The sequence below is a fragment of the Brassica rapa genome, chromosome A03 (assembly GCF_000309985.2).
Source record: "Brassica rapa cultivar Chiifu-401-42 chromosome A03, CAAS_Brap_v3.01, whole genome shotgun sequence".
In the NCBI taxonomy this organism is placed as follows: Eukaryota; Viridiplantae; Streptophyta; class Magnoliopsida; order Brassicales; family Brassicaceae; genus Brassica; species Brassica rapa.
The window spans coordinates 16,118,423-16,145,506 of NC_024797.2; the positions used below are offsets into that span (position 1 = coordinate 16,118,423).

Below are 27,084 nucleotides of genomic sequence, written 5' to 3' on the forward strand. Positions count from 1 at the left end.
ATAAATTTATTAAACCTCTACTTGTTTCTATTCCTTTTTTTCTATGGAGGGATTTATAGTCGATGAGTTAGAACATAACATTGGCCAATTTTATTTATTTTATTTTGCACCCGATAGACCATACCTAATGTGAATATACATTGTGAATATATATATATATATATAGAATCCACGTCTCTTCCATAAAAGTATTTACTTCTTTTTATTTGTCTACGGCCCTCGCCTTTTCCACTTTACAATGGAAAGAATACTTTTTTTTTATACAAGAAAAGACTAATGTTAGACCCATCATTCACCAAGATAATTAACAAAAAAAAAATTGTATTCATTTTTAATAATTAGACGTCTAGTAACTAGTAAGGAAAATAGAAGATACAAGAAATATTATTTCTATCTAACTATTATTTTTTATTTTTTTTTTGCAAAAAAACTATTATATTTTATTACCAACTTTTTCTGAAACTATGTTATTACCAACTTGCATGTGTTTTTCTTTGCAAAACCAAAATATTGCATGGCTTTTCCTTAGTTGTTGTCTACGTCTTTGTTACATCAAAAATAAAACTAATGTAGTGCATGTTACGTAAAAACCCACATCTAAATTCCAAAGTCTTTTTTTTTTTTTCATGACGACTACTTCTTTGTTGCATATTAAAAACTTACCATTATTTTGTACTATTGTATGCTTTATCAGTTATCACAAGAACTGATTTAGCTTTTAATCTTATTTTGGTGGAATTTGAATTTGATGTTTATGTGCGACCCTTTTTAATGTTTCCTTTTCTGTAAAGTAGTTTGCATGGGATCTGCGTCTATCCATTTGCGCAATGTATTTCTCTTATATTTTACTTCGGTATAGAATTAAACAATATAAGTCGTCCGTTGTTTTATAAAAAACAACTGAAATCAAGATACGCAGACTATTATCAAATCGATAAATACTCAATCCATATAGAAATGAATGTAAAATATAATTTTGAAATTTACAAAAAAAATGTAATTTTTGGAATATTACGTAAAAATAAAATTACACTGTGTTTTCTGGTCAATGATGTTTTAATACAAAAAGGATTTTTTTTAATGGACTAATCAGTAAAATCGACTGTGATTAGAACTTGTACGATTAAAACCCCACTTAATTTTTAAAATATGTTCTCTCACAAAAAGTAATTCTACACCAAAGTTTATATCCAATTCTGAATATATAAACGCAAAAGCCATGCTTACGTTCATGCATGCCTAATTCCGACCCTTTTAAATCGATCTAATCCATTGATTAGCCCCAAGAAACCTGCTCTTAAATGATTCGTGACGCAATCATCAATTACGTTACAAAATTAGGTCAGACTTTATAATATACAACTATGCATATATTTATATATGAAAGAGAGTGAGATCAGGATGCAATGCAACAATGTGGAATTTTAGAGGAGAAACTAAATGACATCACGAAAAGTAGAAGTGGGCATTTTCTTGGTGGCTAAGAAGAGCAAAAGGACTGGTGAGAAATATAAGAATGTGGATGGACTTACAAGTGTATATGCCCATTATGTCTCCTTTACTCATCAATCCACACTTCTCCCTGAACAAACAACTTGCCCTTGTAGATCTTTTTCTTACAAAATTAACAATGAAATAAATATCTAATTTAATGCCTTTTATTATTTAGGTTGTCACTCTCTTTGACCGGTTAGTTAAATTATTAATTAGTGAAACATATCGTAGAAAATTTAGCACTCGGATATATCCAATGATACAAAAAAACTTTAATATATGTATAAACGATAAAGTTGAAGATTAACTAACCTGTGATATATTGTTTGGTTTGAGAATTTGGGACAACTTATAAATTTGGGACAACTTATAAAATGCCATTTGTTTAGCTATACGAAATGAAATTATGTTATAGATCTCATTTAGAAAACTCAAGGTTGGGTACTTATCGGTTTCAATCTCTTAATGGATTGTTTGTATTTCAGTACAGACACTCACAGTTTTAGAAACAAAAATTAAAGATACTTGGATTATATTCATGCATATACTATAGTGTCTATATTTTTAGTGGGGGAGGAAATGTCCATAATACTTGATATCAAAATATTTAATTTATCTTTTTTTTTCGCTATCGATAGCTTATATCACATTATCTTAGTTATTTAAAATTGAAATACAACTTTTCACATCACATTGGCAGATATTTTTATCAAAGACTGTATATTTTTATTTTCGGGTAGCCTCGGGCGCGTGTCGTAGCGCAAACCGAATCAAAGCAATTCTACTGGTCGAATCTTGTCCTAACTTAAATGCTTTGCATATACTAATTTAAAACGTGTGCATAGTTCAGTGACGTTCTCCTTCGTTAATACACATATATGTATATGTCTAATTATAATGACCACGGTTAAACCAACGAGGACACCCCCTAACACACACACACAAAAACACGAAGTCGGGAGATTATCATTCTCTTGGACACGAATATAAAAGGTGTTTTTAAAAGGAAAAAGGAGTAATCACAACGCATAGCCCTTTTGCAACCTTTTATGTTAAAAAAACTTGTATAATTTTGTGAAATTATTTTGGATAATGCACTGAAAATTCGTAGGACCCAATCAGATTTCAAGAAATTGAGTTGTGTGACTATCTCCACGTGAACTAATAATATTTGTTAGTTTCAAAAGAAAAAATAAAGATATTTGTTAGTTTTTCTATAAAAGACTAATACGTGTTAGTTTCTAAGAATATTTTATATTATTTGCGTTTTCTTTTCGGATTCAATTTTCAGCGAAAATACAAAGCATATCATCATTTTATAGTTCTATCATTAGTCATTATCGAACAATCATGTCTCTCTAAAACATATTTACGAGTCTCTGAAACTATATAAAGATCATGTGTATCAGTGTATGTGTAACACAGCAATAAGGTTTTTTTTTTTTTTTTTTTTAGCAATAAGGTTAATCCCAAAAATCAACGAGAAATGCTTGAGCTATAACTTCTATCATAGATAAACTGTAAACCTCACAGAAAACAAAACAAAAATAAATTGACGTAGAAGAGGAGTACCTCGCTTTCTATAATTCTCAAATCATTAGATAGTGACTTGTCAAGAACGTACACAAAACACGAAAACTTCACATGTCATTCTCTGTTCTTTTGTTTCGGGGATATATATATATATGTATCTAATCTACAAATGGTCAATACTTCAATCAAATATGGTCCAAACACTGAAAAAGAGGAAAGCACAAAATCTTAATGTTGATATTTTTTGAACGAAAATGTTGATTATTAATAGATATGGAAGAAAAATCAAGAAATGTAAAAGCAAGATCTTCATGTTTCTCTCCTCTTTAATGTTTTTCTGTGAATTTTGCTCAGCTTTTCTTTCACAGCCCACCATCCAACCAAGCACTATAGATAATTCAACAAAAAATGAATCAAACACTTTCGTTTATTTCTCCATCTTCGTTTTATTATATGAGTGATTGACGACTGATATGTAAAAGAGAAGAGAGGCAAACACATTACATCTAAGAGTTCATTTTGTATGTGTGATTTCTACTTTTTAAGGTTTTGTAACATTTGTATACTTTCTTATGAAGAAAGATCATTCATATATGTGTATAGTACGACTATATATTTCTTGTCTATTTTAGTATAACATGTGTTTAGTGCTTTAATCCTAGTTATCAATATCATATATATTGTTAGTTCATACATTATTGATATTTCTCCTTTCAGAAAATGAAACAATTCAGTTTCTTCAACCTTTTCTATGAATGATTTACGTTTAATAGTTTTACTAGATTTTGACCCGCGCTTTCAAAGCGCGAATTTATTTTCGTTTTTTTTCAATTGAAAAATATTTAGTAAATGTCATATATTCATATATTTGTGTTTTATTTTATAAAAGACTTAAACTTTTTATCTTTATTTATCGTTTTTCATTTTAAATGACTATTTATGTTTAAAACATTAAACTTTATTTCTTTAATGAATTAAGTTGGTATAACTCTGATAAATTAATTTTATTATGTGGTTAATATTTTAATAAAAAAATACATACTTTTAATAAAAATTTATACTTTTCAATGAAAAAAATCAATTTTTTTTATGAATGCTTAAATTATATTAAGAAAAAAAAATAACAATTAAGAATATTTGAAAAAAAATTATTTGAACTTGGACTCAATGGCCCAAAAGAAAAAAAATGTGAGAATTGGATTTGATTTCTTAATCGGCCCAAATGGCCCAAAGAGGGATCTGATGTGGGTTGGATCCAAAAAAAATGACCTAATATAAATGTGTTATTAATATTACTTGATTGTTCTTAATGAAACATGCAATGTTAGTAAAGAAAATGGTAGCTAAGGTATAAAGAACAATAGAATCCTGCTTTAATAGTATAGATTTAGATCATAGTAAATATTTTATTAAATTTTGCATAGTTATTTATAAATGAATTTTAAAATTTCTTAAAGCACATATCTCATGATCTAGAAATTAATTTAGTGAACATTCAAGTACTGAAACGAAAACAAAAAAAAACTTTCACAATATATTTGGTTTACGTAAAGAAAAATAGTAAATATCACAGGCAGATATTATTCTTGATTTGATATACAACAATAGTAGGAAGAGTTGAAACCAATAAAACCTTGAAACATGCGATAGACATTTCAACAAAGAAAGAAACAAAAGGACAAGATGAAAACAAACACATAGTGAAAGAAGCCAATAGCAAAGATGAAGCCATTAGAATCCACTTTAGTAGCTGTAGAGAAGCTTCCTTGTGGTGAGTTGGTAGTAAGAACCACAACGATCCAATCATCTTCTTTACCAATACCCATTCCTGTAAACTTAAAATCGTTCAAACTCAACGAGTATTGTGACTTGGTGAAGTTTGTGAGGACGAGGCTTGGGCTCGACTCTAAGAAAGGAACACATGCGGGCATGATCAAGCCGTCTCTTGTGTCGGAGACGCTTAAGTGGCATTTAGCTAGAATATTGGGGTAGTCCGCGAACTGTGGCTCGGTTCCGGGTACTGTGGCTGAGCCAGTGTCGTTGGTGCATGGGTTGTTCTTGAGTTGATCAGCTATTTCGTCGGCTAGACACTCTGCGTTCTCGTTATTGTTTAAGGTTGTGAGATTCTGTGATGCTCTGTAGCTATTGATGCCTTTGAAAAGAACGTCCTCTTCATCTGCATATCACAATCTCAAATCAAGATTTAGCAAGTAGATCATAAGTACACATAGTGAATCTATCAAGAGTACTTGAACAAGAAGATCCTGTAAGAGAGATGAAGTTACCAATATCGCTAAGCACATGACCACTAAGGAAGAGAAAGATGAAAGAGAGAAGGAGAAGAACTGTAAGCTTGTAACTCGCCATTGAAACTGATTCAATAAGTCTCTTGATGATTATCTTTTTTTGGCGCTGCATGGCTTTTATTTATTGAGGGTGAGAAAATGGTTACGTAGCCTTTATTTTGAGAGTTGTGTTATGATCCTGTTGTGTTTTTCCTGCTCGTTGGACATTGACGTAGCGCCAAACGTTCAAGGTCTTTTAACTAACTAGTTCGTTGAGGATTATATCATCCTCCTATACGAGGTCGTTCTGTTATGAATAGGTCTAGGCATATTATCCAAAACTCGAAAACCGAACTGAAACTGAACCGTCAGAAACCACTGACCAAAACCGAACCAAAATTTACAAAACGCAAAACAATTCTTATTTTTCTAAACAAAAAACCAAACCGGAACCAATCCAAAAACCGAATGGATACCCAAACACTCGAAATACTAATTACATATCTAAAATATAATTTATAAACCGAAAATAGTTTGTTTTTTAAAAAATCAGAAACATCCGAGTATTTTTTTTTTTTTTCGGGTTTAACTCATGATTTCGGGTTTTTATCAGTTGGGTTTAACCCGAACCACATCCGAATTGTATTAACTCAGTTCCATTAGTGGTTTCATAAAAATTGAAAATAGATCCAAACCCGACCAGATCGAAACCGATCTGAGCTGAGCTAGTCATGAACATGGAACAAGAGCAAGCCATTATGTATTTCCATGTTGTGCTTCATCAAACAAGGTGTTGAACTCATGTCACTATGTCAGTAACTAGATTTCTTGAGACTAAGTAAACCAAATCTAGTGATAAAGAACCAGAACTTGGCAGCACATAAACTCACTTGCGACACAAAGTTGAAATTTGAAACAAAGTTCTTGAAAAACTTTATGATTTCATTGATTTGTTATTACAAAACGTCTACTATAAGTACCAAGATATGATCACAATACCAAAAGACAAAATCAAAGTCCACTTACTCCATAACTGCCACTCCACCTACAGCTTTAATCTTCTCTATGATTCCATCAGCTTCCTCCTTCGTCACCACAGGTACTTTCTCCACAAGCTCTTTAGCTTCCTTGAGACCCAAACTCGTGAACGCTCTCACTTCTTTAATCACTTTGATCTTTGCAGTTGTATCAAACTTCTCCAGCTTCACATCAAACACCGTCTTCTTCTTCTTCTCCTCTTGTTTTCCCGTTCCAGCTTCTTGTTTCGCTCCCAAACTCATCATCCCTTGCGTCGAAATCATCTCTTACTTCGAAAGCCTCAGGTGTTCGTTGAGTGCAGGACTGATTAGTTTCCGCTCTTTTGGATACAAAGAAGCTATACACTCAGATAGCTCCATGATCTTGCTTGAAGGCTGTGGTCTAGAACCGTACGGATCATAAAGTGATGGATACTTGTATCTCTTGGGTTTAGACACAGAATCTTTCTGTAAGAGACGAACTTGCACAGACCACTTTACTTGGCATTGGTGGCGAGAATGAACGTTCTTGACAAGTGATATAAGCTTCTTCATGACTCTATTATACAAAAAAAAAACAGAACGAATGATCCAAACTCAGTAAGTTCGTACCAAAATAAAAAAATGGGATCCATGAATCATAGACAAATAATGTGAGAATGAGAGCTAGAAAGAAGAGAAGAAGATGATAAAGAATGAAATGGCTTACCTCCGGCGTTGCAGTTGGAGCTAACTGATTAGCTTCGCCGGGTCAGAGGTGATGGTGGAGACGAGATGGGTTTAGGACGAACATTTCGATTTATGGGCTAAGCCCAATGGAATCTCAACAACAAAACTTTTTACTTCCTCAAATTGGGTTCTGAGTTATAATTTCTTTATATGGGCTAAGCCCAATAGTATAAAAATGACAAGAAACAAATGATTTTTACCAATAAAAAAAATCTAACATTTTACCATGATATTTTTAAAATCATTTCTTATTCAAACAAAAACAATGTTATTAAACACCATCAGTTTTTCCATTATAACATTGTTTTATAATTCATTCAAACAATTACTTCCATTTTAACCAAGGTGAAGAAATTATTGTAGAACTTTAAAAAGTTAGTAGATTTGTTAATCATTTGTTATTGAGTTCAATTCTAGTACAAAAACTATGATGAATAATTATAAATACAATGATACATATTTAAAAATCTAGATTCAAATGAATAATGAATCAATTTGAAATGAATAAAAAGTTTAAATCTGATATATTTTAATATAATGAAATTGATTTTAATTTATAGAGGATGTTGCGCAGTCAGCGAATCTCTTCTCTTACCGCCGAGTTTTATTCACTGAGTTTTAACAAGTTAAAAAGACTGACTACTCTTGAACTTGAACTACATCCTCCGGCGCTCTCCATGAACGAGATTGACCCAGCTGGACTTCCTCCCGATGTGGTGGCGATCTTGGAAGCGTCACTACACGATAGACTTAGCACTGCGCAGTGGCAGATCTTCTTCAACAATGCTGCAAGATTCGGTCCTGCCATCAATCCTAATCGCATACCGGTTGAAACTGCATGGATTATGCGAGTGGACAGTGTCCATATGGTTGATCAGAACCCAAGGGTTCCGACCTTGACCAGTGATTCTTGACCTTCACCTTGACCTTGATCTTGACCTTGACCTTGGTCTAATCTTTATAATTTTTTTTGTTAGCTTAGTTATTTAATCTTTTATATAGCAATGTTGTTTCTTGTTCTAAATATTTTTTTAACTAGATGACTTTTTTCAGTTTGATATGATTACTCAAACTATCTCGCAAATACACAGTTTATAGAGTTAATAAACTGGTTTCTAATGTGATCATAGAGATATTAAACCGGATTGTTTATAATGTAACATAATGTCGACCATATTAATAATGACAAATTTTACTTTCTTTATCTTTGAGCTCGTGCTCAACATCTACAGAATCTAATATGTTATCACATCAATTGTTCTTCTCTGCTGTTTCATCTTGTTGATTTAGAGTCCGATTCGAGCTTCTTCTTTCTTGGTATCTGATGATGGAACCAAAACCATCCATCTCTAAGGTTTTCAATCTAATTTCTCAAAAAGAATGACAGAGTTCAATGAAAACAAATGACACTATTTCAGTGATATTTCAGACATCGCCAACAGCCACATCTTTTGAACAACTGGTTGCTGCATATGTTCCTCCTTACAAACAGAAAGGAAGACCTAATTGTTCGCATTGCGGCATGGCTGGTCATACAGTAAACCGATATTGCAGACTTCATGGATACCCTACTGGATATAAACCCCTGGTCACAGTTAGAAGTCTTATCAAGGGACTAACTCTAACACACAAGGGAAGCCTCAACAATCATGGCCTCCTAGAAAGGAGAATGAGGCTTATATCTTATTGTTCGAGAATCTGGTGCTATCTCTATGCATGATCAGCATGGAGTTCACTTGAGAAAATGTCACCTCCGACTAGATACAAATGTTTCTATTAGTGATGAGCCTAACTTACATTCAAAAGGTAGCTCAAGAGTGGAGGATTGCCACATCACATATATATTGCCTAAGGACACTATACATCCACGATGTGGGATGTTAATAGCCCCTCTCGAGATGTGGGTGGGAAACGGTCCATCGGAAATAGCCCTAGCCCACCATTTCGGACATACCACAACAGTGTGGGCCACTTGTACAGACTACATATGTAGGAAACTGTTTATGTGGGAAACCATATGCTGGATTTTCACCATAGGCTCTGATACCATATTAGTGATGGGCATAATTCATACCCAAAAACTAGCTCAAGAGTGGAGGATTGCACATCACATATATATTGTCCAAGGACACTATACATCCACGATGTGGGATGTTAATAGTGCTTTGAACAAGCCTTAAGAAGTTCTCAACAGATTTCATGCAGCACCGTTAAACTATTAGATGGAACAACTTCCTTCAAAACCTCAACTACATCTCGCTCCCTATACCTCTTCTTCTTCAGGAACCAATATGAAAATAATGTTTCAGATAGCCATCTAGCTCTCTGGAATTACAAAAGAGAAGCAAAATTAAAAATAGCAAAAAAAAAAGGGTAAGGAGTGAAGCAGTCAAACCAAGAAGAATTATTAGTTTGAATTAGCTTGATGGTATTAGCTGCTTACTATGTGTTTTGGTCTTGCTCCATTTTTCTATAGCGTTATACCAAACCCATTGGAAAAAGAGAGCGACTAGTCTTATAGGCCCTGCGGTAATAATTTCAAGAAACGCTAGCCAAAACGATCTCTGAGGGGACATGCCGGTTGTCGCGAGAGACAATAAAAATCCTTCAAAGTTGCATGAGACTGTGAACTTTCCTGCCTTGATTCCATCCATAGCTTTCCTGGCTACTTCTTACGTTTTCATTGAACCCGAGGACGCTGCTATTATGATAGTGACCTCAGCCTCAGGCCTGCTCTTCTGTTCTGTGAGATGAAAACAAGGAAAATCAAATAAAAACCCTTATCATCATCAAGAACTTCATAATATAAAATTCAATGAACTGAGAATTATCAGATTCTACTTCACTCTCAGTAATTGTCTTTTACGAGATTGTCATCACTCAGTACTTCACACATCACAGTTATTCCGAGCCAGCAATCTCGTAAAGAAGAATAAATTAAAAGACTATAAAGTTGATAGAGTATACAACGACTCAGACCAGATAAGGGCACAGGTTTGATCTCATAATAACAACCAAAGATCAACTATAGTTTCATGTCTTCATATCTCCCAACCATATAGTACAGCCTTTATGTAGTCTGTCTCCAACTTTTTGGATGCATTTTAATTGCGTTATCAGCTCAGCATAAGTAAACTCATTAGCGGCACTAGCTAATCCCAGTGACATCAATAGAAAACACAATACTACGAGTTTGATACAATTATTCAGACCAGATAAGGTCAAGAATTTATCTCATAACAACAACTAAAGATCAACATTTAGTTTCATATCTTCATATCTCCCAACCATAACGTACAACTTTATGTAGTCTGTCTCCAACTTTATAAGGAAGCTCGTTAGTGGCATTACATAATCCTAGCTACTTTCATGTTCTGTTATACTCTATGCATACTAATGAATCTTTAAAAAAAAGTAGACAAAAGCTTCAGAGTAATGTATTTGTTTACCTTCTTCAAAACCAGGTGTATCGGTGTCAGGAGGAAAAACAAGAGTGACATGAATATCATCAGCAATAACTTCTTGTTGCAGTGACTGTGCCAAACCTTAAGCCCAAACTTGCTCGCTGAATACGCAGCATAGCCATAGATACCCACCTGGAACATAGAAAGAACACACTTCACCAAAATATTCCGCATGATGATTACAGCGGGTGGTCCTGGTCAAAGCCAAATGAACCATTGGCTTCAAATCCCAATTTTTTTTTGAAGAAAACTAAATAGATATAAGAACTCAAATTTGTAAAAACAAAAAATCATTAAATACATATAAGACCTCAAATGTGTAAAAAAAAATCATTAATTTTTTTATTAAATCGCCTATATAACCCTCAAATCTAAGATTTAAGGCCTGTGATTACATTTACACAAAGCTCTTTCGAAGAGACGATGTGGAACTCAGTGGTGATGATGGTCGGGGAAGATGACAACAGATTTGTAATAAACAAACGAACCGAAAACTCGGTTAAGTATTTTTATCTGAACCGGTCGTTGAATTTCGCGCTGTAATTATTTTGTTGTTTTATTATTAACCTTTCGATAAGTAGCCAAGGTTTTAAGTTGAATAAAATCTCTTATATATATTATTTTTTGACTAAAAATCTCTTAGATATGATGTTACCATTATCAAATACTAAAATACTGCAGCATTTTATTCAAAATGACAATACATTATGTAGTTTCGATTGATTAACAAGTGATGAACAAATAATTATTTTTGGAAATTATTTTTATTTCTTCTGAAACCGATTCCACAAGAGAAGGTGATACGTGACTACGTTTGCTAGGGTTAGAAAACGTTAAGTTTGCACTCTGCAGCTTGTAAGAAACAGATTTTGAGTTATTCTTTCACGTATTGATATGTGGTAGTATTATTTGACATTAAATACTAATTTAAGAAAATTACAGCTACTTGACAGAAAACATACAGCTCTGATCTGGTACTGGTCCATAGAAATTTCTAAACTGTGAACTTCTGTTGTCTAATAAAAATATTATACAGAAGAATATACATATATAATTCTGTCTGTTTAATAGAAAGAAATTAAATATACTAAAATTATAATATGGAAAAGAAAAAAAATAAGAGTGATGGGCATGTAGGCATGTGGGTGTGAGTCTGTGTCAGTCTTTTTCTTCTTTAGATCAGACTTTTGTTTATTCAAACATTCTTGCCAACATAACTGTTACTCTGTACCTGTGAGGTCCTAAAGAGATTGAATGGTTCTGAACCTGACATCGAAGACTTTCCAAACTCACATGAGAGTTGTCCTGGTCCAGAAATTAATTCCTACATTGATGATCATTGAGGACTAGTTTCATGGGGTTTATTTTTCACTTAGCTTAAAATAATTAGACAAAATGATACAATTATATGGTAAGAGTGCGCAAGTTAATCTGTGTTGACAGTTGCGTAAATCACACCAAATCCCTTTAGATTGATGGTTCCTCCTTCATCCTTATTATTTGCTGATTTTACAAACATAAAATCTATAATATATCAATAATCAATTATATATAATATGAATTAATGACAAAAATCCATGTCTTGAATTTTGATGGAGACTAAGTGAAGAGAGATGCTGCGTCTCTATAGGCCCTTCTTGAGTTGGTAGAAGGTGCATGATGAAGGGTGATGCGTTCTCGGTTGTTGTTGAGAGTTGTGTAGTTGTTGTCATAAACATGATGAGAAAACTGTTGCTTCGAGATGAGGGAACCGGCACTCCCTTGCTTCTTCTGACGAGGATGATTATGTTGTTGTTTCCTTCTTGGCTGAGTACATCTTGGGATGAACACTCCCGTCCCTTTGCTCTCTCTAATTAGGTTGTAATTCTGCTCATGGTACATCATATGTGGTGTTGATGATGTTTGGTAGTTTTCTCTGAACAAACCCTGTTTTTGAAATCAATGATCATCATCCACATATATTCACTAATCAAGAGAGATAGAGAGAGAGGTTAAATTGGACAAACCTGGAAGACAGAAGAGGAGAGTGAAATAGGGATCTGTTCATCTTCATCTGTGATTAAGAGATTGATTTGTTTGCTTATGTCTGCAAAGAAGACATCATCATCAAGCTCAAGGTCCATAGCCATATTTATATCTTTCAAGTAGACTTTCTATTAGCCTTTTGTTGTCTGTAGGAAGAAGTATTTAGAAAAACGGTTCAAGTGGAGATGTAAGGGGCAATGTTCAAAGGGGTGGCATAAATAGGCAAGAGCTACGGTGTCATAGAGAGAAGTGCATGTGGGAGAGTGGGTCCAGAGTAGAGATAGAATAAATATATAATGCAATCTAACCGACCTAAATTGTCGGTTGTCAAACTGTTAAGTTGTATAACTTTTCTGTCTAAGTAATAAAGATAATTTAAATGACTCAAAAACATATTAACAAAATAGTATAGTCATTGTAATGTTTGGTGAATGGATTCACTATGGAGCTTATTAAACCAAACCATCTTAAACCATATTACAGATTCAAATGAACGTAAGTTTATCTCTATGTTTACTCCATGATCCTCAAATGACCAAATAAATAATGTCAAGAGTGTGGGACTTGGTGTTTCCGAAGAGTATAATCAAGTCATCGTATTCTTGCTAAGGCTCATGTCATGTCACAGTCACCGACTTGGTTATTTAGCTTCACCGACTTGTCTTTTGTGAATCATATCATGACTTGATTCATTGAAAGGGCCTCTTTTGTAATTAGTATTTCAATATTAGATTATGCGGAAAATAAACATAAAAATTATAGAATAAAAAGACGTTGGTCTATTTCATGGAATAATAATGATACATGCACTTTTCTTTAGTCATTTAGTAAGCTAAAGATGTTGAGCCGGTATAAGAACGTGCTGTTAAAGTGGTATGCATGTTTAGTTGGCATGACCCTTAATGATATAATTGGTACGTCACTCTTTATGTCTACACGTAAAAGATATACAGAAACACACTTTTAAAAGGAAGTGGCCAGACAGGCGTACGTGCACTCTGATTTATCAGACACAGATCAACATGATCCAGACAGTATCATTACTTGTTCTTCTTGTAGTCGGTTCAAAAATCTTCAATGTTTTTCAGACCAAATCTTCAATTTGAACCTTGTTTCATAAGGTAACCTAGACTTGTGTGAGGGTAACTCTCAATCTATATGAAACTTTGAATATCATTTAATATTTTTTTTATCTTTACAGCTATCATATAAAATTATCAACCTAATTACATATTCCCACCCAATGAATCTAATCGAAAAATACTCAAACCCTTTTTGATCTTTGAGCTCTGTACCTTCAATAAAACGCCATCAGTATAAGAAACCTGAGCTTGTTGCATGTCAAGGGTCACGACATTGTGATATTTCCTGTACTATTTGCTTCTTTGGCTCTTCCTTGTTTCATAAACAACGCATACATGAGCTCGTTCCACGTATCAGGAACACCAGGAAGGCACCAGTGGCTACAGTCTTGGCGATGAAGCGGTGCAGGACCACGCGAGCCAAGATAGTAAACCGATGGATGACCATCTTTTCTTTGAGCAGACATTACCGTAATGTTCAACACATTCACTTTAATAGTCTCTGATCTGTTGGAGTAACGTGATAACGCATCTCCGAGAATCTTTAACTGTTGCCATGTCTCTGATGAAACCAATGAGGTAATTCCAATCTCAGGTAATGTCTCCATGTGACATGCTCCTCCCGTTCTCCAATCTCCTCCCCTGTTCCATAGGAGCAAGCACGTTGAAACTAAACCCTAAACAAGCAACTAACTTGCTATACACGCAATGGAACCCTAAAAAGAGTTACAGCTATACAAACTTGCTACACACGCAATGGAACCCTAAAATAAAAGAGTTGCAGCTATACAAACCTGAAATGCACAGGGGCGTATGTGCGGAAGAAGACTTGAGTTTTGTCTGAATCAACCTCGTTTTGTATCCATTTCATAACGGTCTCCATAGCTCGCTTATAAGCATCATCTACACTCATCTTAAGCTTCACTTCTTCTCCTTCTTGAAAGTAGCATCCCCTGTTAGTCACAACACCATTTCAAGATCAGATAAAACGATCAAAGATAAGAGACACTGAGACAATAAAACTTACGTTCTAATAGTCTTCCCATAGTTCCACCAATGTCCAGTATTGAGCACTAAAACATCTGCATCTCTCCATTTGCTAGAAGTCCAATCCATAGTGTCTAGTTTCAAAGTTGTCTTAACCTTCTTGGCTGATCTTTTCGGTGGTCTGGTTTGAGGAACCAAGAATGGTGATCTGTAGTACTCCACTGTGCAGTTGTAGTTCTCAAATCTGAACACTAAGTACCCTGTGTGCTTTGTGATGGGACTTCCATTGACTTCGTAAACCGAGCTCTCGTTCTTGACTGCTGAAGAGAGAAGACAAAGAAGAGACTCCCATTGGTTTCTTCCTATTGAGTCTCCAACAAAGACTAGCCTCTTGTCTCGCAGTTTCTCTAGCATCAGTTTAGCATCAAACCTGTTTACATAAAGGCTTTAACTTTAAGCAGTGTTTTAAAAATCGGGTCGATTTTTCTAAAATAATTTTTTTTTAGAAATAGGTCTATGCGCACCGCCTAAACAATATAAGGAATCTAACCACCGCCTAGCGATTTTTTGAATATTTTGCGCAAAGACAAAAACTATATTCACAAGAGTTTTGACGATAATGTTTGCATACATGTTATGTGGCACCTAATCATTTCAAAAAACTCACGGGTTCATATAATAACAAAAGTCTTTGCAAAAAATAGGTGTTTGATGTAAATGTGAAGAAGGGACCATTATAAAAAGATCTAATCAAGTGAAGAGAACAAAAAGCATTGGCTTTAATAGGCAACGAAGACGACTGGTTCACGAGATAAGAGAGAGAGCTGACCCTAGGTTGTGCTTATCTTAAACCATAAATTACGGACACAACTTGATAAGAGACCATAGACACCGACATCAAAGCTGAAAGCAACATAAACTCAAACAAGCTATGACTTAAGTTACTGTTACTGTAACAAATTGTAGTTTACTGTATCCTTAGCTCTAATCTAAGATTCAATAACCCTTTTTTTGTTTCCGCCACACTGTTCAAAATCTACTTTCTCTAGAACAAACCAAGTGGCAAAAACTATGTTAGAACAGAGAGAACATTAAACTTGTCTTTACCTGGGCAAGTTACAGTGTCTAGGTTGCCATCTCCAATGAGAATAAAACAAGTCAGACCTTCCAAACTCACTACACCTAAACCCTTCATCGAGAAAGCTACAATCTTTGGACTGATAGAGAGGATAAGACTCGTCCCAGACCCAATCTCCATCGAACACATCACACCCATCTCCACTCTCTTCAAGAAACCCAACTCTGTTTGAACCAATAACATCACTCTTGTTGTTCTTGTTGTCAAGTTTGAGCCAAACGAATCTCTCTGATTTGTCCGAAAGGTTATAGCTTTTAGCAGCTACGGTTCTGTAATCAAAGTAGAAGAAGCTCCATACCAGACACAAACCGACTGTGAAGAACCCCAACACTCCTAGAGACGGCTCGAACACGAGCCTCGACCTCTTGAATGGCTTTGCTTCTCTGTTTTCTTCGAGTTGTGTGTTCTTAGACATTCTGGTGGGTTTTGAGAGTTCAAGAAGACGGTTCACATGATGATGGCGAATGGAGGAGAAGCATGTAGAGGATTGTTAATAGCTGGAAGAAGAAGAAAAGTGACTCCTTTACATCTTTTTATTTGAAAATTTTAAATCTTTTTGAGAAGAAAAAGTTTTGATTTTTATCAGACAAGAGAAGAGGAAGAGGAAGAGGAAGAGACCAAAGAGCGGTTCTGTAATGGCGAATCGAAACAAAGAAGAGATGCAAAAAGAAAACTCTCAACTTTGTCTTGTTGTCCTTTTGTGTTCACATTCTCAAGGAGATGAATGGCTATTGGTTGATGAGAATCGTGGGGGTTTGGAAATATGGATTCATTTTTAATCAAAACATTAATTCTTGAATCTACCAAGATTAATTATTTTATTATTTATGTGTTAATATGGAAAAATAAATGTTTATGTGGTACTAGCAAATAATATCCACAAGCAGTAAGAAAGTGAATATAATTGTTATATAAGGGAGTTTTTGTGGACCATATACGATAAATATTTATTTAAAAAAAAGAATATTTTTGTAATTATAGTTATTGATTTAAATTATGTATCATAAATTTGTATAGTTCTAAATATTTTCTAATCTAAATAATAGTAAAATTTTGAATACTCTCTTCATTTCATATTAAGTGTTGTTTTACCTTTTAAATTTTGTTTCATTATAAATGTCCTATATTTTCAAGGTAAATATTAAATGTTTTCAGTTTTTATCATTACTGCTTAATAATTAATAAAATCAAACAAAATAATATATTAAATAAAGGTAAAATAGAAAAAAAAAAATTTTTTAATTCGTGTGCAAAAAATTTAAACGACACTTATAATGAAATGGAAAGAGTGTATATTAACATGAACTTTTATGGAGAAACCGAATGTAAAACAAAGAATTACTTTCTATAAAATATGGATACACGCACAACCGAGTAAAGTAATTGTGTTCATCGGTCATTTTAATTAACTTCTAAAACAGGTTATACTGTTTAAAGTAACTGAACTATGAAATTCAATACGCCAAGGTTCCGTATAACATGTACGTCTGCATAAGATGTATTTTAGAACAGTGCTAATTTTCAAGATCAACTATTATTGCAATCAAGCAGTAACAGTAACAGGTCTAAATTTTATTAAAATTGCAACCATGCGTATATAAAAAATGAAGCATATATATATTAGACCCAACGGGCCAGATAGAAAGAATACATTGGGCTCTCCTCACAACAAGCCCATTACACATCTGGCTTCATCAATGGTCACCAAAACTACAAGACAAGACAAAGCTATCAGTCAAAACAAACGTACGGCACAGCCAGCTACTCACCTTTCTTTGCGCAACCGATTTGATGCTCTTCAAGGTGAAAGTGAGTGAGCTGTCAAGACAGCTGTGACGTATCCAGATTGTTCTTTTCATTTGTATAAAACCTAAGCTAAGGCTAGAGTTGTAATCAAGTTTTCAGATGAATAAACTTCAGTAAAATTCAGATAAATCAAACACCTTTCTCTCAAGTTCTCTGCCTACCTTTATGGTATCAGAGCACAGACGATGGATGGGAATCAAGACACCGTCGCTGTTACAGCTCTCACTCTCACTCACGTTGTTACCTTGAAGCTCAAAGAAGGAAACTACCTACTTTGGAAGCTTCAGTTCGAGCAGTTTCTTTCAAGCCAAGCGCTTTTGGGCTACGTCAATGGATCTCACCCACGTCCTGCCCCGACAATCACCGTTCGTAATGGAGAAGAAGAAACCGAAGCGGTGAACCCGGACTTCAACAAGTGGATCCAGAAAGATCAGCTCATACTTGCGTGGCTGTATGGTACTCTGTCAGAAGATGCTTTGAAGACAGTCTATGGCCTTCACACCTCTCATGATGTCTGGATGGCGTTGGCAAAGAAGTACAATCGTGTCTCGGCGTCACGAAAGATGGACCTTCACCGACGTGTTCAGACTATGAAGAAAGGTAATAAAACAATGGCTACCTATCTATCTGAGATCAAATCTCTCTGTGATCAGTTAGATTCTATAGGATCCCCTCTCACCGAGAATGAGAAAATCTATGGAGTTCTTAACGGCTTAGGCAAAGAATATGAAGCTGTTTGTACGGTGATAGAACACTCCATGGACACGCCACCAGGGCCTTGTTTTGAAGATGTAGTTCACAAGCTCACTGGTTTTGACGACAAGCTGCAGTCTTATGAACAACCTCCTGAAGTAACACCACATCAAGCCTACTATATGAATCGAGGAGGCTACTCTGGACGTGGTCGAGGACAGAACCGTGGAGGTTACAGAGGACGCGGTTCATACTCTACGCAAGGAAGAGGGTTCCCACAGCAGTTTGGTCAAACTGCTAACAGAAACTCCAGCGGCTACAACAATCAACGCCCCACATGCCAAATCTGTGGCAAGTATGGTCATGCGGCATACAAATGTCACTGGAGGTTTGATGATAACTTTGCGATCAACGACCCTCCTCCACAAGCCAATGTTCTCACCACTGCATCAAATCAGAGAAGTAGCGGCGCAGAGTGGTACCCTGACAGCGGATCGTCTCACCATGTGACAAGCTCAGCTCAACATCTTGAAGAGGCTCATGACTACAATGGTGGTGATCAAGTTATGGTGGGTAATGGTGATTTCTTGCCTATTACGCACGTTGGTTCTGCTTCGATCTCTTCAGGATCAGGTACTCTCCCTCTCCTTGATGTTCTGGTCTGTCCTGATATAACCAAATCACTGTTGTCTGTGTCCAAACTTACTGATGATTACCCCTGTGAGTTCACTTTTGATGCTACAACTGTGTGTGTTAAGGACAAGCGAACCAACAAAGTGCTCAGTCAGGGAAGCAAAACTAAAGGCTTGTATCGGTTGGATGACTCTCAGTTTCAAGTCTTCTACTCGTCTCGACAGCAAGCAGCAAGTGACAGAGTGTGGCATATGAGACTAGGACATCCCAACGATCAAGTTCTGAAGCATCTATCTACAACAAAAGCTATCTCCTTCAATAAGCTGTCTCAGCATCTGTGTGAAGCATGTCAAGTCGGCAAGACGTGCAAACTTCCGTTTTCTAGTTCAGTTTTCCGGTCAAGTAGAGTCCTTGAGAGAATACATTGTGATGTTTGGGGTCCTGCACCTGTTGTTTCAGTTCAGGGATTTTGATATTACGTTGTGTTCATTGACAATTACTCAAGGTTTTGTTGGTTTTATCCCCTTAAATACAAGTCTGAAGTGTTTTCAATCTTCAAAACGTTTCAACTACAAGTCGAAAACCAATACAACAAGAAGATTGCGATTTTTCAGTCTGATGGTGGTGGGGAATTCATAAACAACTCTCTCACTAACCATTTTGCTACAACGGGGATAAAACACATTGTGTCATGTCCACACACACCTGAACAAAATGGAATAGCTGAACGGCGGCACAGACACATCACAGAGCTGGGACTATCGATGTTGTATCAAGCACACTTGCCTTATGAGTTGTGGGTAGAAGCCTTCTATACAGCTTCCTTTCTCAGTAACCTGTTACCATCTTCAGTCAATGACAAGATGGTGAGTCCGTTTGAGCTGCTGAATGGAAAACCTCCTGTATACACTGCACTTCGAGTTTTTGGCTCTGCTTGCTTTCCGTACCTTCGACCTTATGCTGAGAACAAGTTTGATCCAAAGTCTCTCCTCTGCGTCTTTGTTGGCTACAATGAAAAGTATAAAGGATACCGCTGCTATCATCCACCCACTGGTCGTGTTTACATCAATAGACACGTTCTATTTGATGAAACAAGACTTCCCTATACTGATGTCTACAAGCATCTCTTACCTCCTACAACCTCACGTCTTAGCTGTGCTTGGCGCCTGCAGTTTCCATCATCTCTTAACCCGGCACAGTCAGGTGATGATGAAACAACACAGCACGAAGAGGTTGGACAGACGATCACAGTTCCAGTGTCAGTACCACAACATACAGTTACACAGACAGTGGGTGCTACTGGTCAACAAACTTCGTCATCTTCTGAAAGTAACTCAGACTCAGAAGGTGATCAACATGATGCTGCGGAAGCTATAGTCCCTGCTCCGCAACCAGAAAACTCTCACAGGATGACGACTAGAGGCAAAGCTGGTGTAATGAAACCAAACCCACGCTATGCTATGTTCACGGTCAAAGGTCTTCCTCAACCTCCAAGAACGACCTCTGAAGCATTGAATCATCAAGGGTGGAATGGCTCTATGGGAGAAGAAATCGACACTTGTCATGAAACTGGAACATGGAGTCTTGTTCCACTACCTTCAGGCGCAAAGCCGATAGGATCAGGATGGGTTCACAAAGTAAAACTAAATGCGGATGGTACACTACTAAAGCTTCGCTCTCGGTTAGTAGCAAGAGGAAATGAACAGCAAGAAGGTGTGGACTTTCTGGAGACTTACAGTCCAGTAGTGCGCACAGCAACAGTAAGAATTGTTCTTCACTTTGCTGTTGTCAACAGATGGGATATGAGACAGCTAGACGTCAAGAACGCATTCTTACATGGAGACTTGACTGAAACAGTTTACATGAAACAGCCTCCAGGTTTTGAAGACAAAGCTCATCCTGATTATGTTTGTCTCCTTCACAAAGCTATTTATGGACTCAAACAAGCACCGAGAGCTTGGTTTGACAAGTTCAGCTCCTTTCTTCTTGAGTTTGGCTTCAAATGCAATGTCAAAGACCCATCACTGTTCGTCTATCAGAAGAAAAAAGACGTCATCTTCCTTCTCCTCTACGTTGACGACATGGTCTTGACAGGAAACAACAATGACCTGATTCAACAACTTCTTCAGGCTCTTAAGAAGCAGTTCCGTATGAAAGACATGGGTCCGCTAAGTTACTTCCTTGGCATTCAAGCTCACTTCACACCTACGGGACTGTTTCTGAATCAAGAGAAATATGCTTCAGATCTGTTACAAGCTGCAGGGATGTTGGATTGTGCCCCAATGCCCACACCTCTTCCTCTCCAACTTGACAGAATCCCAAATCAAGATAAAGTGTTCGATAACCCCACTTACTTCAGAAGTCTAGCAGGAAAGTTACAGTATCTCACGCTGACTAGACCAGACATTCAGTTCTCAGTAAACTTGGTATGTCAGAAGATGCATGAACCAAAAGTCTCGGACTTCAATCTACTGAAACGAATCCTCAGGTATCTCAAAGGGACGATCAACATGGGAGTTTCCTTCGAGTCTGACACGAACTCACAGCTGAGGGCTTACTGTGACAGTGATTGGGCCGGTTGTCAGGACACAAGACGCTCTACGGGAGGCTTCTGCACCTTCCTCGGTTCCAACTTAATATCATGGTCAGCGAAGAAACAAGACTCCGTGGCTAGGTCGTCGACAGAAGCTGAATACAGAACTCTCTCAGACACAGCAGCTGAGCTTGAATGGATAGTGGGTATGTTGAACAGCATAGGCGTGAAGCAATACACAGCGGCAGAGGTCTACTGTGACAATCTGTCAGCGGTTCAGTTAACAGCGAACCCCGTACTTCATCGCAAGTCCAAACACTTCGCTACTCACTACCACTTTGCTCGTGAAAAGGTTGCAGACGGTTCTCTAATTGTTAAACACATTCCAGCAGTTCAACAACTTGCAGACGTGTTCACCAAGTCTCTTCCTCAACAGAGCTTCTACAACTTGCGATACAAACTCGGTGTTGAGTTTCCACCCACCTCGAGTTTGAGCGGGGGTATTAGACCCAACGGGCCAGATAGAAAGAATACATTGGGCTCTCCTCACAACAAGCCCATTACACATCTGGCTTCATCAACGGTCACCAAAACTACAAGACAAGACAAAGCTATCAGTCAAAACAAACGTACGGCACAGCCAGCTACTCACCTTTCTTTGCGCAACCGATTTGATGCTCTTCAAGGTGAAAGTGAGTGAGCTGTCAAGACAGCTGTGACGTATCCAGATTGTTCTTTTCATTTGTATAAAACCTAAGCTAAGGCTAGAGTTGTAATCAAGTTTTCAGATGAATAAACTTCAGTAAAATTCAGATAAATCAAACACCTTTCTCTCAAGTTCTCTGCCTACCTTTAATATATTCTTGTGACAAGAAAAAAAAACAATTTCTTATTTCGAGCAGCTGGCTGTTTTTAACTGTTTTCTTAAGGCAAATCCGCTTTATCATTAAGAAAAAAAAGATAGTATAATTTGGTATAGTGGTCATACCGGTGGGGGCCTTCAGCCGTGTGCGCTTTTACTAGTGGGGTTTAAGGGGTGCGGTGCTCACCTGGATAGATAATAATAAAAGTTATTTTATGTGAATCCCTTAATTATTAAAAGTTATAAGTGAGGATTTGTGTAATCTTTAATAGAAGAAGTATGTGATTTGCGCAGAATCAATTTCTGTTGAATCATTTCCTATGGAGTAACAATTGATTCCTTGCTTTAACAGAGAGATTTTTTTCTTATAATGGAACAAATATATCATATTACCCAAATATTAGTAAATAGATACATAAATTGTTTTATTTGATTATACATATATAGCGGTTCGTATCGTTTAAAAAAAAATATTAGTTAACAGATAATAATTTTCTTAAAATTTCATTCTACATTCAATTAGTAAAAAACAATCGACTGATTGAGTATGTAATGGTTATTATCATTTATCACCTCCTCTTTACTCACCTCTATTTGCTACATAAGAATTTAGCAGTAAGCTTAATCTAGGCCCAATAAAGGCCTATTGGGCTACATTAACCGTTGAGCAAAAATGTTTGTCTGTAGAGTATGACTAGTGTAAAAGAAATGTGAAGGCAAAACCAAATAGTACATTAACAACAACAAAAAAAGAAATGCACCAGCCGGGAATCGAACCCGGGTCTGTACCGTGGCAGGGTACTATTCTACCACTAGACCACTGGTGCTTGTTGTATTCTTTAACACGACAAAGAATTATGTTTTCATATATTTGTTCACCTATTTTGAGTGGATTTAGTGAAAGTGGAACAAGTGGAGCGAGAAGATGGAGAAAATGGTTGATCTCTTCCTCATAGTCTGATAGATTCAGCAGTTGATATAGTAGCTTTAGGACTCAACCGTGAAACCCAGTTGCCAAAAAGGGTGTGTCATGTGTGATATGAATCTTGTAGTTTGCTTTTCTACTTTAGCCCTAGTGATTTTGTTACTGTTGTCATCTACAACAATTTGATTGTTGTGAGTTTTTTTCAAGTGTGACTATAGTGGTGGCGTGTCTGATGAGAAAGCACGGCATGGGTTTCTCTAAAGCTATGGAGCTTGTAAAGAGTCAGCTACCTCAAGCATCACCTAACTTTTGGTTTCATTTCTCAGCTCCAGCAATTTGAAAAATCTATCAAAAGTATATATATGATTCTTTCTTTCAGTATAACAACGGTGATTAAGGCTGAACTATCAACTCGTATTGTATTTGATACAATCTATTCTCTTTTTTGGTTACACGCAGTACATGATGAGGATCCAGCTGATAAAAAGATAGTGGCATGAACTCTCAAGGGTAATACGAAGAAGTCTCAAGATGTTTCGTGCTGTGAAGGATTTTTCTTGTGAAAATTTTGATAGTGAGCTCTTTGCCATGTCCATTTGCCTATTGAAATTAATGAAAACGCAGAATTTACATTTCTTCTGTTACTACAATTAATATTTTCGTAGAGGATGATTTTTTTTTTTGCTAATAGAGGATGAATTCACTTAACCAAGACTAAATCAGATTGAATTGTTTTTTTTTTACCCTTGCGTAGTTGCAACAAATGTGAACGTCATTAGATTGTCAGTACACTGTATAGATAGATAGTTGCATATAAGCATTATGTTAATGCATAAATAATATGTTTTCTCAAGAAAGTTGGAAAAACAATAATAATTACTACTAGTAATCAGAATTTCATAATAAGTTACCGTACCTTAACGAAGTTGTTAGTTTTAATTTGTCAAATAGAATTCATACAACCAAATTCTATATACTTTTGTGGATAAGATATTAAGTGTATACTTGCTCTTGTGTCAACACATATTGATCGAGCGTGAGTTTTCTTATTGGAATTTTATTTTATTTTTTTCTTCTCGATCAGTATTTTATAGCGTGATAGGCCATGGAAATATTGAATAGCGAAGGTGGAGTTAAATGGGGCATGCACCTTTGCATGTCTTATAGCATAACATTGGCAGCTACAAACATATGTCACCAACATTTTCTTTCCAGCTTCCACATTTTTGGGACTTCATTAGGATAGAAGTTCAAAAAAAATCTTACATATTCGCATTTGTTAGTTTAACAATAAGCTAAACTATGTGTTATTCCAGTGGATTTGTTGCATAGAGAAAATTGTGTGTCACTCTAGCAACTTCACTTTGTTATATCTCTCCCTTTCTCTTGTTAGCTTGTTCCCTTTCTCCCTTCCCAACCTTTTGCTTTAGGTTACAAACTTAAGATCGTATAAAAATGAAGTTTGGAACATGCATTTGAGAATTTTAGATATTGTTAGCTTTTACTAATTAAATAGAACCCAAAATTTTACAATACCTCTTTTATTAAAAACATACTAGTTTTGGGAGGAATCTTAATGAGCCGTCCATGTCGTTGGAGACTCATGAAAGAAACTTAAACAACTTAAGTTTGCTACAAAGGTATATCATCTTTCTTGTAAAGTCTATTAATTAATTCATGCAAAGTGATCCATATCAAAAAAACAATAGCATCCAAGACCGAAGACCGTTACACGGTGAACCACATGGTGACGCCCTGGCAGCGTCCTTGCTCACTTCGGTCTCTAGTCTGGACCACCTCGGTGGAACCAGGATACTCGGTTAGCAAAAAAAAAAAAAAAAAAAAAAACAATAGCATGGGGTTTCGATCGTAAAGTAAAACTATGGATAATCATGGAGAATAAAAAAACACTCTGGCTAATAATTTTGTTATATTAAAGAAGGGCCTTCGATATTAGTTTTTTTTTGGGTAAGGAATCTCGGTAATTAAGAACTAAAGGAGGCACAACGGTAGAAACTAGAAGTAAAAGAAGGTGGTTCAAAGGCATGCAATCTAAATGAAAATACGATATAAAATCATAAAAGACCTCACGCAGTGAATGTAAATGTAAATGTATCCAACTTCACAAACGTGACGTATCTTTGTGTATGCATACCTTTCTCTACTGTATATACATATTGTTGATAGTAATAAGAAAGAGAGAAAGTTAATATGAGACAAAAGAATGTCACGAGATAGCGACATAGTGCATTTATGAACCCTTGAAAAAAAAGAACTCTAACCCTAACTATCTCTTGTTGTTACGGCTGTATAAATACCACGTTGTTTTGAAGAATGTGTCAAAAAAGAAAGTGAAAGGTGATCATCTTCATCCTATAGATAGGAACCTCGAAGAGATATATTTGACAATTTAATCAACGATCATGTCTCACATCGCTGTTGAGAGGAATCGAAGAAGGCAAATGAATGAGCATCTTAAATCCCTTCGTTCTTTGACTCCTTGTTTCTATATCAAAAGGGTAACTTTCATGTTATATCTACTTCCCTTCGTACTCAATTTCATTTAATTTTATCCAAGAGATTAGGAATTGTTTCAAGAGTTAGTTATCGGTGATTTCTCTGTTGAAGTATTTTCAAAGGGATTTAGCAAAAAAAGAAAAAAAAATTCAAAGGGTCATTAAATTTGATTTTCCAGATAATTGAACGAACCTTCTCGATTTTTTTTTTCTTTTTCAAGAGCCAAAGAAAAAAATTGTGTGGAAACAAAAGGTTTTAGATTCGTTATGACTCATGCATGGTAATCTTTCTAATTTTGGGAAGATATGTGTGTGTGTGTGTTGATAGACTACATATATTTTATTGTTAACATGTTAAAACAAATTACTACTTGCATGCACCAATATATCAATAAATATGGTCTTGTTTTCGATGATTGAACGGTATTAGGGAGATCAAGCTTCGATAATCGGAGGAGTGGTAGAGTTCATCAAAGAGCTTCAGCAACTGGTGCAAGTTCTCGAGTCTAAGAAACGTCGAAAGACACTAAACCGGCCTTCTTTTCCTTACGATCACCAAACACTCGAGCCATCCATATTAGCCGCAGCCGCCACCACCACCAACACAACCACTAGAGTGCCGTTTAGTCGAATCGAGAATGTAATGACCACAAGCACATTCAAGGAAGTGGGAGCATGTTGCAATTCCCCTCATGCTAACGTCGAAGCCAAGATCTCAGGCTCTAACGTTGTACTGAGAGTTGTCTCTAGGCGAATTGAGGGGCAGCTGGTGAGGATCATATCTGTCTTGGAGAAACTATCTCTTCAGGTTCTTCATCTCAACATTAGCAGCATGGAGGAGACTGTGTTGTACTTCTTTGTTGTTAAGGTACATGGATCAAGTATTAGTGATATAAGCTTTATATTGTGTATACATGGATCAAATAAAATTAGGTTAAAATATAACTAAATTACATATGCAGATAGGACTGGAGTGTCACTTAAGCTTGGAGGATCTAACCCTTGAGGTTCAGAAAAGCTTTGTGCCTGAAGTCATCGTTCCTACCAACTAAAACCAAAAGTATACACGTACTAGCGTCATCGCATGTACGGGTTACATGAGCATACTCGACACCTTGCTAGAAACAAGCCCAAATAAACTTAATTATTATGTGACTTGTATTACTTATGTTTTACTTTTAGTTTTTTTTTGTATCCCAACTCGATCAAAGTTGTAATTTTCCATAATAATAATCCGAGATTATGCTCTAACTATGGGAACTGGGACTGAATGAGTATCATAAGAATGAGGTTACACCATGTATAAGACAAGATCCATATATAGTGGATATATATATAGTGGGGAAAAAGGATCTTTCATATA

At 36.0% G+C, this 27,084-nt stretch overlaps 4 protein-coding genes, 1 non-coding gene and 1 pseudogene across 5 annotated transcripts; 1 reads left to right on the top strand and 5 right to left on the bottom strand.

The window, feature by feature from the left end:
• Positions 1-4,537: 4,537 nt before the first annotated feature.
• Positions 4,538-5,524, bottom strand: LOC103859134 (uncharacterized GPI-anchored protein At3g06035). The gene is made up of 2 exons (XM_009136620.3): positions 5,313-5,524; positions 4,538-5,203 (listed from the first exon to the last, which is right to left on the bottom strand). Exons 1-2 carry the CDS (start codon positions 5,443-5,445, stop codon positions 4,683-4,685), a joined length of 654 nt encoding a protein of 217 aa, XP_009134868.2. The 5' UTR covers positions 5,446-5,524; the 3' UTR covers positions 4,538-4,682.
• Positions 5,525-6,284: 760 nt separating this feature from the next.
• Positions 6,285-6,940, bottom strand: LOC103859135 (annotated as a pseudogene).
• Positions 6,941-11,878: 4,938 nt separating this feature from the next.
• Positions 11,879-12,768, bottom strand: LOC103859138. Its single transcript, XM_009136621.3, has 2 exons — positions 12,528-12,768; positions 11,879-12,447 (listed from the first exon to the last, which is right to left on the bottom strand). Exons 1-2 carry the CDS (start codon positions 12,648-12,650, stop codon positions 12,121-12,123), a joined length of 450 nt encoding a protein of 149 aa, XP_009134869.1. The 5' UTR covers positions 12,651-12,768; the 3' UTR covers positions 11,879-12,120.
• Positions 12,769-13,689: 921 nt separating this feature from the next.
• Positions 13,690-16,421, bottom strand: LOC103859139 (protein trichome birefringence-like 10). Its single transcript, XM_009136622.3, has 4 exons — positions 15,723-16,421; positions 14,656-15,045; positions 14,423-14,581; positions 13,690-14,270 (listed from the first exon to the last, which is right to left on the bottom strand). The coding sequence occupies exons 1-4, from the start codon at positions 16,166-16,168 to the stop codon at positions 13,895-13,897; spliced, it is 1,371 nt and encodes a 456-aa protein (XP_009134870.1). The 5' UTR covers positions 16,169-16,421; the 3' UTR covers positions 13,690-13,894.
• Positions 16,422-21,830: 5,409 nt separating this feature from the next.
• Positions 21,831-26,975, top strand: LOC103859140 (transcription factor MUTE). The gene is made up of 3 exons (XM_009136624.3): positions 21,831-25,724; positions 26,152-26,589; positions 26,684-26,975. Exons 1-3 carry the CDS (start codon positions 25,629-25,631, stop codon positions 26,771-26,773), a joined length of 624 nt encoding a protein of 207 aa, XP_009134872.1. The 5' UTR covers positions 21,831-25,628; the 3' UTR covers positions 26,774-26,975.
• On the bottom strand, positions 23,037-23,107 carry TRNAG-GCC. Its single transcript has one exon. It is a non-coding gene; the product is annotated as a tRNA-Gly (tRNA).
• Positions 26,976-27,084: the final 109 nt, after the last annotated feature.

Excerpts from the sequence above, each read along its gene's own strand:
- LOC103859134 (XM_009136620.3), bottom strand. The coding sequence starts at position 5,445 with ATGCAGCGCCAAAAAAAGATAATCATCAAGAGACTTATTGAATCAGTT. Across the intron at positions 5,204-5,312 it reads TCATGTGCTTAGCGATATTG|ATGAAGAGGACGTTCTTTTC; the intron begins GTAACTTCATCT and ends TGTGATATGCAG.
- LOC103859140 (XM_009136624.3), top strand. The coding sequence starts at position 25,629 with ATGTCTCACATCGCTGTTGAGAGGAATCGAAGAAGGCAAATGAATGAG. Across the intron at positions 25,725-26,151 it reads CTTGTTTCTATATCAAAAGG|GGAGATCAAGCTTCGATAAT; the intron begins GTAACTTTCATG and ends GAACGGTATTAG. Across the intron at positions 26,590-26,683 it reads TGTACTTCTTTGTTGTTAAG|ATAGGACTGGAGTGTCACTT; the intron begins GTACATGGATCA and ends TTACATATGCAG.
- LOC103859138 (XM_009136621.3), bottom strand. The coding sequence starts at position 12,650 with ATGGCTATGGACCTTGAGCTTGATGATGATGTCTTCTTTGCAGACATA. Across the intron at positions 12,448-12,527 it reads TCTCCTCTTCTGTCTTCCAG|GGTTTGTTCAGAGAAAACTA; the intron begins GTTTGTCCAATT and ends TTTCAAAAACAG.
- LOC103859139 (XM_009136622.3), bottom strand. The coding sequence starts at position 16,168 with ATGTCTAAGAACACACAACTCGAAGAAAACAGAGAAGCAAAGCCATTC. Across the intron at positions 15,046-15,722 it reads AGACACTGTAACTTGCCCAG|GTTTGATGCTAAACTGATGC; the intron begins GTAAAGACAAGT and ends TTATGTAAACAG. Across the intron at positions 14,271-14,422 it reads TACGCCCCTGTGCATTTCAG|GGGAGGAGATTGGAGAACGG; the intron begins GTTTGTATAGCT and ends CCTATGGAACAG.